At 35.8% G+C, this 11,112-nt stretch overlaps 1 protein-coding gene across 2 annotated transcripts; it reads left to right on the plus strand.

The window, feature by feature from the left end:
- The first annotated feature begins 4,773 nt into the window (after positions 1 to 4,773).
- Positions 4,774 to 6,035, plus strand: LOC131074227 (membrane protein PM19L). 2 transcript variants are annotated; one of them, XM_059211186.1, is made up of 4 exons: positions 4,774 to 5,010; positions 5,110 to 5,335; positions 5,439 to 5,495; positions 5,624 to 5,696. In XM_059211186.1, exons 1-4 carry the CDS (start codon positions 4,884 to 4,886, stop codon positions 5,676 to 5,678), a joined length of 465 nt encoding a protein of 154 aa, XP_059067169.1. In that variant the 5' UTR covers positions 4,774 to 4,883; the 3' UTR covers positions 5,679 to 5,696. The 2 variants fall into 2 exon arrangements, with proteins under 2 accessions (XP_059067169.1, XP_057866789.2); XM_058010806.2 differs by having other exon boundaries at positions 4,777 to 5,010; positions 5,450 to 5,495; positions 5,624 to 6,035.
- Positions 6,036 to 11,112: the final 5,077 nt, after the last annotated feature.

Consider the following 11,112-nt stretch of genomic DNA (forward strand, 5'->3'; position numbering starts at 1 on the left):
TTTTGACTATTTAGGCTTGGAAATAGGCCTGGATGACAAAGCTATGGTTTGGAAGTTTGATTTCTCTCCATTTCTCTCATTTTTGACATGTTTTATTTTATCAACTTGATTTATCGACTTTGTCATCATCAGGTTTACACTTCATCAAGTGGGTATTTCTAACATTGCCACCATATTTTCACCCATCTTCTGAGCTTTTTAACCATATAATTTTTTTTCAATTTGAACAACAATAACATATTATTATTGAATTTCTTTTACCAGTGTCTCCATAGTTCTCACAGACATAGGTGCACCATTTTTTGAATAACTTTTTATATATTTATCCAAATTTTAAAAACTTTATATATTATTGTAGTGCATTTGATTCTTTACAATTTAAAAAAAAATTGTATTTTCAATTTGTTTAGTGCAACTTATGCTTCACGCACAAACAGGTACCTAATTTTCAGGATGTGCTCGATTGGAAAACTCAAAAAAAAAAGTACTCAACAAAAAATTACAAAAAAATACACATCTTCTAGTGCTCACTCTTAACTATCTTTCTGCCAAAGGATTTGTCAAAATACTAAATATAACTATGACTTTTTTGATGCGCACGTCAGACACTATGTTATCTTTTTCAGAAAAAATCAGGGTCATTTTTTCGTGCGCGAAGGATTTGACCCCCTTAATCTTATCCAATTTTGAAAAAGTTTAATAGTTTGGAAACTAGATTTAGAGTACTACAATATTTGTTCTTTGATTATCTTCATATCTTAAGTGAATGTCTTTCAAATTTTGTCTCCAAGTTCAGGTTCACCTATTTTTCAGAAAAAAAAAAAAAAAAAAGTGTCCACTTATACCCCCCTTTTTGACCACCATCTTTGTGCACTTACCCTGTACCTGCGATGAAAAATGCCGACAAAAAAGGGCACTATGCTCTGACGGGAATGTTGTACCTGCGATGAAAAATTTCATCGTAGGTACAACATTCCCATTGGAGCATAGTGCCCTTTTTCATCGACATTCTGACGAAAAAACCAGTGCATGGTTTGTTAGAGGTTTGGCGACTTCATTGAAATTATGACGAATTAGACCACCACATTATGTGTCAACTTCTGACAAAAGTATCGGAATTCTGACGAAAATTTGTCCATCGAATAACCCGATGAAATTTGAGCGACAAAAATCTTTTCACCATTCTATTAGATATACGACATTAATATGTCAGAATTACGATGATAGTTCATAAGAAAATGACCCCAAATTTGTTAGTGTTTCTATGAACTGGTGATGATTTGCGTCTTATGCAGTTTTCCTGGTGGTGTAGCGTGTTGCGATTAATCTTGGTGTGATTTTTGGTGGTGTTGAGCATTTGGAAATTTGAATTAGGTGCATGTTATGTCATGTAAATCATTATATTGGTCTGGTGGTCGATCTTTGTATCATGTGATGTAATTTTATAATTATATTTAGGAGATATGTTCATGTAATTTAGGTATCAAGGTTGTGTCTGCATTATCAGAGAGCTGTGTATGTGTGATTAAGTGAGTCATCCTTCGACATTGTGATTGAGCAGAATTTGATGTTGCAGAGTAGACATTTGTGCTTAATAGGAACTATAATCGGGCATTTGGAGATGCTATTCTTTCAATTCATTCCTTCCGAATTGTAGTCTAAATCTTGTTGTAAGCCAGTGAGACTTCCCTAAGGGTTGTAGCCTTCCGAGTCATTGTATTTGAGAAATGAGTTCTAGACAATGTGCTTGAATGCATGTGCAATCCCCATTGTAATATTTTCATATACTACTGTAGAGTATCATCTTACTGAGGGTAGGTTCTCATTGTGGTTTTTCCCTTTACCGGGTTTTCCACATAAAAATCTTGGTGTTGTGTGTTGTGCTTTCAATTTGATTATCTTTGTTATTACTGCAGTTTATCAGATGTATATTTGTGATTAATTTTTTGTATCCGGTGAAAAATGATTCACCCCCCTTCCTCTCAGTTTTCCTCCTCTTTGTTGCTAATAGTAATATGACTGCATAATTATGAACATTTCTAATACAATCACTTTTCTTACCCCTAATTCAATGTACTCACCCTATTATTTCCATCTATACCAAGAATTAGATCAACAACTACAACAATAAAGTGTAATTGAATTTATAGAATAAAAAAAAAAATATGATACTTAGCTTAAAATGTGTATGGAGAAATAATATTATGCTAAAGAAGCCAGAAATTGATTTCCTAATTTGTTAAAAAAAAGAACATTGATAGATAGATGCCTCAAAATTTATAAAATGACTCAATTTCATTTTGATTTAAATAATCCTAGTACTAAATAAATTCTACATCTATCTATCAAAGTGAACTATAAGAAAATTTATGATTTTTGACTTGGTGTGTCTTGAATTGCTATACCTATGTCTAAAGAGGGGTATTATTGAGATAAACTATTTAAGAACTTTCTAGGAAAGGACTCCCCAAAGAAAACCCTTTTATAAAGTGAGTTAACAAAGGTATATATATATATAGACAACAAAAAATAATTTTAGTATGCCTATGATTATGATACATACAAACAATGCAATTAGGGTGTTCTAAGATGTTGCTATGATAATGCTCTCTCTCCCCTAGGATTTTCTTGTATTTATTTCTCCATAATTTTAAATGGGTAAGAAGTGTTCTTTAAGACAACATAGTGCACAAATTCTTATATGCTAGGTTGGCTCACAATGGCTAGTTAAAAAGGGTAAGATTCAATTCCAGATTTGAACTTTTAAAGTGTAAGGTTCATATCCATGGATGTGAAAGTGACCTAGGTCAATTCTACACTTGAGAATCTCAATTAGGGTGGTGAATGGATGGTCTAAGGATCAAATTCGTTCTTGGGAATGAGTTATGACGGGAAAATCTAGGACAAGTTCATCATCCAAATTTAGGTCAAGAACATGTTGCTTATAGACTTGTTATTTCATAAAGGACAATCTAGTAGAAGTAGGCCCAAAACATAAGGGGAAAAGGGCATGAATTTGAAATTTTCATCATTCCATAATGATTATTTAATAAGAGATACACTCTAGAAGAAAAATGTTACAAATTGAGAATAAAATCCCAAAGCTTTACAAATTGAGAAATACAAATGTTGGAAATTGGTTAAACTTATCATGTGGTATTTAGTCTACTAATAAATTTAAATAAGGATATTGGTCTACTATGAAAATTGTTTCAATATAAGGTTGCATCAATTATAGACGTTGGCCTATTGATGCATTTTCCTAAGGGATAAGGATGCATTCCTTTATATGAATATCTAGTTATAATATCTTACAAAGACATAAATTTTACTCACCTTTGATTCTAATTAATCCCCTCAAAATCATGGTGAAAATAATCATTACATGAATTCAACTTCCAAACACAATATTAAAAAAAGAATAAAAGAAATAAGTAAATTTAGTGATAAAGAAAAATATTGAATGGACATTCAATTCCAAATAATCAATTTAATAGATAAATTATTAAATCAACATACAATCCTAAAAATTCATTTCTTGAGAGTTATTTTATTTATTTAAAAGCATTTTTTATTTTAGTTTAGAATTATTTAAAAATTATTTTATTTTATTCACATTGCTTGTTATTTATATTTTTTTTAAGAACTATCTATTTTATTGAGTTATGATGTTTTTAAGTAGCAAAGGATGGAATTTCAATATCATGAATGTATTAGCTAAAAAATTGTCTTTTATCTTATATTTGATAGTCATTTAGATATTACAATATTAATACTTAAGAATAAAAATTAGATAGCTATTAATAATTTATTTTATTTTTAATTAATTTTTCAAAAATGAAAATAAAATAATTAGAAAAGATATATTTTTCAAAAATAAATTAAGATATAAACTATTTATTTGACAGTATTAATGTAATTAAATAGTTATAATTAAAAAATTAAATATAATTATCTAAAAATAACCAAACACTAAGAAATTTCTTTGAACATCTTTTAAATAAATTCATTTAAGATATCTAGGGGAAGAGCACCAGTAGCCATCGTAGCTAACTTCGCGCACCCACAGATCCTAAACAGTACATCGGATTTTGAATTTTTTTTTTGGTTCTCTTCGTATGTGACTTAACTTTAAAGCTATTGATCTGGCTTTTGGGTAGTAACGATGCATGCTATAGAATCAATTATGCGCACAAAGGTCAAAAAGTGCACATTTCAAAGTATCCCCTGATACCTAACTAAAGATGTTCTCATAACCGTCCAGTCAAAATCGCCAGTACTTGTGGACAAATGTCCCAATAGTTTTGAACAAATGGACCAATTATGACAATAAAATGACGGCTATTGATACTCTTCCCCTATACTAATTTTATAAATTTATATCCACCATATTTTAATATTTGAACCTCTCCACATAATTATTTGACTTTTAAACTCTCTACCATTTTAATTTTAAATAAGTTATAAGTTTGAGAGCCATTGAGAGCCCACAGGCAACTCACTTGTCGTTGGATTCAATTATGATGACAGATCACTCCCTCCTTTAACCATTCAACAAAATTGCCTTAATAAAAACACCAACGATAAACAGTTGTATTTCCACTATCAATAAATACAAAAGCTAGCCCTTTTTTTGGCAGCAGGAAAAATAATTATTATTCCCTAGTCAAGGTAGGTCATAGCCAGCCTGTGGGTAGACTAACAGCTTAGAAAAGGAACAATACCGTTTACTATACTCCATTACACTGCCTTCTTTAAATACTGTTTCCCATCCTCTCCATTGCAGAGTTAGTTCATTTTACAGTTTGAACAGTTCAAATCATTTGGAAGCTCTCTCTCTCTGAAATAGCCCTTTCTGTGTATTAATTTGAAGGTTTGTTAAAATGGGTGTGGGAATAGTGAAATCTTTGGCTGGATTTTTGCTGCTTTTGAATTTCTGCATGTATGTGACTGTTGCTGCCATTGCTGGGTGGGCACTCAATAAGGCCATTGACCATCATTATGTTGCAGGTAAACAAAGAAATTTTTTATTGTTTTTCTCTTTTATTGTTAGTAGTAAGCAGTCTGAATTCTGATTGATTGTATATGGCTTCTGTTTCTTTTGGGCAGGACCCAAAAATAGCATACCAGTGGGCTTCTCATTTTCACCATTGCTTTTCCCCATAGGGAATGAAGCCACTGGTTTTATGGTCATATTTTCCCTGATAGCAGGAGTTGTAGGAGCAGCTTCATGTCTTTCAGGGCTCCATCATCTAAGAGTGTGGACAGCAGAGAGCTTGGCTTCAACTGCTTCATCTGCCATCACAGCTTGGGCTCTTACTCTTCTTGCCATGGGGTAATTATATAACGTATTTGATTTTAATAGGGAAGGGCTTATAAATTATTCAACAATACTTGTTAGCAAAAGTGAAAAACAAAAATGCTGATAAGCATGTTACAAAACCTGCAGGTTGGCATGCAAGGAGATCCATTTACATGGCAGAAGCCCAAAGCTGGTATGAGATTTTACTTTACTTAGGATTTTTTATGTATGTCTTAATATCTTTCTATAACATTTACTTTTTATACATTGCAGAAATTTTATGGATTTTTTTTAATGTATCATAATATATTGTGTATGCAGGTCGCTTTGGAAGGCTTCATCATCATTCTGTCTGCAACAAAATTGTTTTACATGATGGCGATCCATATTGGCTTCTTTGCTGGAAATTACTTTTTTTGTGGAGAGAAAAATGTTGGCACCACTACTGCAGAGCCTGTAAAAGAAAACACACTTCCAGCTTAGAAAATGAAGTTCAATGTGGGACAGACTGATTGGTCTGGCTTGGTTTCAAATGCCTTTGATTGTAAGATTGTGTAGAAGGGAGAGGTTGTATGCCTTTTACTATTTATAAGGCTGTCCTGATCCAAGGTTTTTTTATTCAAATTGTGATGTATGAGTTGCAAACTTTTGTTTGAGGTGTACGTGCAAAGTAGAGTTTATGCACATTGGATCGGCTCCATTTGAGAAAAATATTTAGATGCTTACAATGAAATTGATGTTAGATATGCAAAGTTCTCATAAAAATGTATATTATATTTAATTAAAATAATTTGGATTTTATGACTGTATGTAATTAAAAGAATGTAACAAAATGTGTGTATCTTACATTTCTATCATTTGTTTCATGATGTTAGTTACATGTGACTCTCTTAAGTCATTCTTTAAAAAATTGTGCTAACATGGGATTTCGATTGATTCTAAATTTCTTTTGATTCATTTGATCATAAAAATAAAATCTTGATCCTATTTAGATAATCTCTAAGATCATTTTCAGTTCCATGAGTGATTTAATTAAGTTCTACACACACAAATTCAACCCTATATAAATCATTATTATTTATTGACAATCACTAACATTTCCAACTAGCCATTATGTCCCAACCCTTGCACCAAAATTTTCAGTCAAGTATTAAATGGCATCACCCATAATCACTATAAAATACAACTTGACATTTTCTAGAATTACTCACTACCACAAAATAATAAATCCCTACTCCAATATCACTTGTTCTCTTAAATCACTTATTACTCTTGTACCATTCATTGCTTCCAAATCACCAATTCTTCCTAAATCACATAGTTGTTCTTGTTGGTGTAAATAAATATTCATTTTGGATATTATTACACTTTACTTAAGTTAACTTAGGATAATGCATCTCTTCATAGTTTGGATTTGAGACACTTAGAGAAGTGTGCACATAGGGATAGAGCTTGTAGGAGAAATCCACCTTTTGTGGTCTTATTTTGCTGTTACACTTCACATTCGGTGGGTCATCCACCTCTTGTGGAATATTATATTATTTCTCCTACCTACCCCTAGTATTTCTTACCTACCCTTGTTTCTCATTGAGCCACATGTCATAATTGTGTGCTCATACATCCATATGGCCTTGCCTATATAAGCAGGCCTATTTTCATTGTATTGGTTAATCCAGTTGATCATTTTGCATATTGATGAGAATACAGTTTGTTCTTGTCATTCTATTGTCTCTTTTTATGCTTTTCATTGTGCTCTTGATTTTGGCAAAATCCTACATGGTATCAGAGCCATTGGGGCTTCATTGATTAGTTTTTTGGATACATTTTGGAGGCTTCTATTTTCGGATTTGGGGATCTTCATTTTTTGGGGGCGTTATACAGCGATTTGGACATCACCGTTGAATTCGGGAGGCCCTTTCCATGAATTTCGACTATAAAGTCGACCTATTTTGGTGAGAAATTTTTTTTCCCCATTTTGGCTATTATCGTACGGATTTCAAAATTTTTTATTATTTTTCAAAAAAAAAACTCGAAAAATAAAAAAATCGATTAAAAAAAAACAAAAATAAAAAAAAAAATCAAAATTTGTTTTTTGGTTGTTTGGGGGTCCGCAAACCCCCCCGTACTTTGTCGTACCCTACAGGTCCGACGCCCGGTTGTACTCTGCAGCGCTTGCAGCGCCTGCCGGCCCGTACTCCTCCGGAGCCTATCGTCGTCGCTGCCGCCAGCCGTCCAGTCCACCCGTCGGCCGCCCAGACCACCCGTCGGCCGCCCCGGCTCCCGGCCCGCCTCAATCTCCCCCCACCGACGACACTCTCTCCCGTCAGCAGGAAAACCGACGGAACCCATGCTCGCCACGTGGCAGACGACCACTAGCCCGCGGTTTGCAGTCGGTATGGCCCGTACGCATAGTCAATTGCACAGTCACTGCGCCACGTCATCAGTCCGTACGGTACGGACGCCCAGTCAGCAGGGAGGCAAAGTTTTCGCGATGGTCATACGGCCGTCAAATTTAAGCTAGTGGATTGCTGATGTCAGCGCCACATCAGCAGACTTTTTGAAATTTTTCAACCCCTCTCCATTGAGCTTTTCAGTTTTGCAGTCCAACTTTGAAAGGCCATATCTTGCTCATTTTTGCTCCTTTTTTGATGCAATTTTTTTTGAAATGGGCTAAAATTTCATGATCTTCATAGTGGTGTGGTTATTTTCTGATTTTGGTGTACAGGTTTTTTGGAATTTTTGGATTCTCTCAGCTGTACCTGTCCAATCCTCAATTCTGCAACTTCAAAGGCCTCGTTTGAGCTCATATGACCTCCTTTTCAGGTGCCATTATTTTTGAAAGTGCATGTTTTTTCGTCTATTTTTATAATCTATGATCAAATTTCAGAGATTTTGAGTGAAAATTGTACTTTCAGATATTGGTTTTATTTGGCCTATTAGGTACTTGTAAATTGCTTGGATCTTAGTTAGATCTCTTGCATTTTCAGTTTGAGTCTCTTTTGGCCTTATTGAGGTAGTTGTAAAATTGTAATCAGAAATCCACTTTGCCATTTTTTGCAAGTGGCCCATTGTATACGCACTAATTATAAAGTGCCAAATCATCACTTTTGGGGGGATTCCTTGATTGAGTAAATTTGGGAGGGTTTCTTATGTGATTGTGCCTCTCTTTGTGCTCTTTCCATTTTTGTTGCAATGAATCCTCATAAATTTCCACCTTTAACTCCACATAATTATGCATCATGGAAAATTAAAGTATGGAGTAAATGAATGGAAAAGGGTCTCACACATTACATAGATGGAACAATAACAACACCACTTGATCATAAGGATGATCCTAATGCTCAATTAGAATGGCTCACAAAGAATTGCATGGCACTTGGAACTTTGCGCAAGTATGTATCAAATGACCTCATCTTTCATATTGAAAAGTGTACAACAATCAAGGAGGCTTGGGATATGTTTCAGAAATTGTATGGTCAAGTTGATGAAATCAGAGGCTATAAGATTGACAATGAGCTCACCAACTTGGATCCCAAGAGTTTTGATACAATCCAAGATTATGTCACCAAAGCAAATGAGTTAAGAGCAAAGCTTAAGGATTGTGGAATTGACAAAAAGGATGCTCAGTTGATATTCAACTTGTTGGAGAAGCTTGCACCAGAATATGCAGCATTTGTGTCTAGCTTCCAAACTCATCGTTTGACAATGGGGAGTTCCTATGTTATGCCTTCATTTGATGCTTTCACAAAAATGTTGATATTGGAACAATCTAAGTTGTTGAACATGGGGCTTCTCAAGTCTTCAAAGTCCAAGGCTTTGGTGGCTAATCAAGGGAATCAAGGAAGTCAAGGCAAAGATTCCAACAAGAAGAAGAAGCACTCTAAGTCTAAGCCACACTAGGAAAAAGGACAATCATCCTCTCCATCACAAGGCAATTTTTCATCCTCTTCCAAGAAGGGGACACCACCTAAGAAGGATAAACCAACTTGTGCATATTGCAAGAAGTATGGTCATGATGAGCATCGATGCCACACAAAGCAAGTTGATGAGTTAACTAATCTTCTCAAGAAAAACAACATCAACTTGCCATCCGCCTACACAAAGAAGGATTCATCTCCTTCCTCTTCCTCGCAGTCTAAGGGAAAAGGGCAAGCATTTGTGGCTACAACAGGTTCTTCACAGCAATGGATACTTGACTTGAGTGCCTCATATCACATGGGTTCTACAAAGGAGCAGTTTTCTTCATTGGAGCCATCTAAGGTACCTCACATTTACATAGGTGATGATACACAAGTAGAGGTTGAAGGGAAAGGCTCAGTTGACATGGATGATGGAACATTAGAGAATGTTCTCTATGTTCCTAACTTGTCTACCAACCTTCTCTCCATCTACCAAATCACTCACTATGGGAATGGGAAAAAGGTTGAGTTTACACCAGATTCAGTTGTGGTAAAGGAACTTGATGATGATGCCTTGGTAGCAGTGGGACAATTCAGAAAGTAAGCTATGGCATGAGCGGTTTGGTCACCTCAACTACCGCTATCTTCAGCAGCTCAGCACTAAAGACATGGTCACAGGTCTACCTTGAATTAGTTTTTCAGAGGGTGTATGTTCAGGTTGTTCCATGGGCAAGCATCCCGAGGAGAAGTTTGATAAGGGGAAAGCTTGGAGAGCTTTGGAAGTTCTTCAACTTGTTCATAGCGATGTAGCAGGTCCATTTCCAACACCTTCATTTAGTAAGGCCCACTATGTTCTCACCTTCATTGACGACTACTCCCGCTTCACTTGGGTCTACTTTCTCATTCATAAGAGTGAAGTATTCAATAGATTTCAAGACTTCAAGACTCGTGTGGAGAAGCAATCAGGGAAAGTGGTCAAGATTCTTCGCACAGATAATGGAAGGGAATATGTGAACAAAAGACTTGAGGTTTTTTTGTACATTTGAGGGAATTGATCTTCAGAATTCTATCGCATACACTCCACAGTAGAACGGGGTTGCAGAACGCAAGAATAGAACTCTCAAAGAAATGGCTAGTTGTATGATACATGCACATTCTCTTGATCCTGCCTTTTGGGTAGAGGCTATTAGTTGTGCCACACACATCCAGAATCGGGTTCCTCACAAAGCTTTGCAAGGTATTACTCCTTTTGAAGTTTGGGCTGGTAGGAAACTGATTGTGAGACATTTCAGAGTCTTTGGGTGTCCAGCATGGGCTCGCATACCTCCACAGAAATGCAAGGCATTGGAACTTCAGAGTCGACCTTGCCTATTTGTTGGATATCCTGAGGGTGTTAAGGCATACAGATTGATGGATCCAGAGACACATGAGGTGTTCATTGATAGGAGTGTTCACTTTGAGGAAAGCTCTCCTAGCTTAGCCTCTCTACCTCCTCCACCTTCCTCCATTGTGGATAGTGATGTTAGTGATTCAGATGCTGAGACTCCTTCAACTCCGACTTGCAGGGTTACACCTCCGCAGGGTCCACTTGCAGTTGAGGAGCCTCGTTCTCCACCTCCACCTAGACCTCGTTGGGCTCGACAGACACTTGAGTCTGCGGGTTCTCTTGTTGGGGATCCTTTAGATACACGGAGAACTCGATAATAGCATCAGGATCTACCACATGCATTCATTGCTACCACTTCCGATCCACAGACATTTAGGGAAGCATCAGGGGTTCTGAGTGGGACCAAGTTATGGAGGAAGAGTATAGTTCCTTGATGAGGAACAACACATGGGATTTAGTCCATCTCCCTAAGGGGAGAAAGATGGTTCAATGTAAGTGGATCTATCGGACCAAGTTTGCAGCGA

This window comes from Cryptomeria japonica, chromosome 9 (assembly GCF_030272615.1).
Source record: "Cryptomeria japonica chromosome 9, Sugi_1.0, whole genome shotgun sequence".
Taxonomy (NCBI): domain Eukaryota; kingdom Viridiplantae; phylum Streptophyta; class Pinopsida; order Cupressales; family Cupressaceae; genus Cryptomeria; species Cryptomeria japonica.

Coding starts and splice junctions, on each gene's coding strand:
- LOC131074227 (XM_058010806.2), top strand. CDS start 4,884: ATGGGTGTGGGAATAGTGAAATCTTTGGCTGGATTTTTGCTGCTTTTG. Junction 5,336..5,449: donor CTTACTCTTCTTGCCATGGG/GTAATTATATAA, acceptor CAAAACCTGCAG/GTTGGCATGCAAGGAGATCC. Junction 5,496..5,623: donor ATGGCAGAAGCCCAAAGCTG/GTATGAGATTTT, acceptor TTGTGTATGCAG/GTCGCTTTGGAAGGCTTCAT.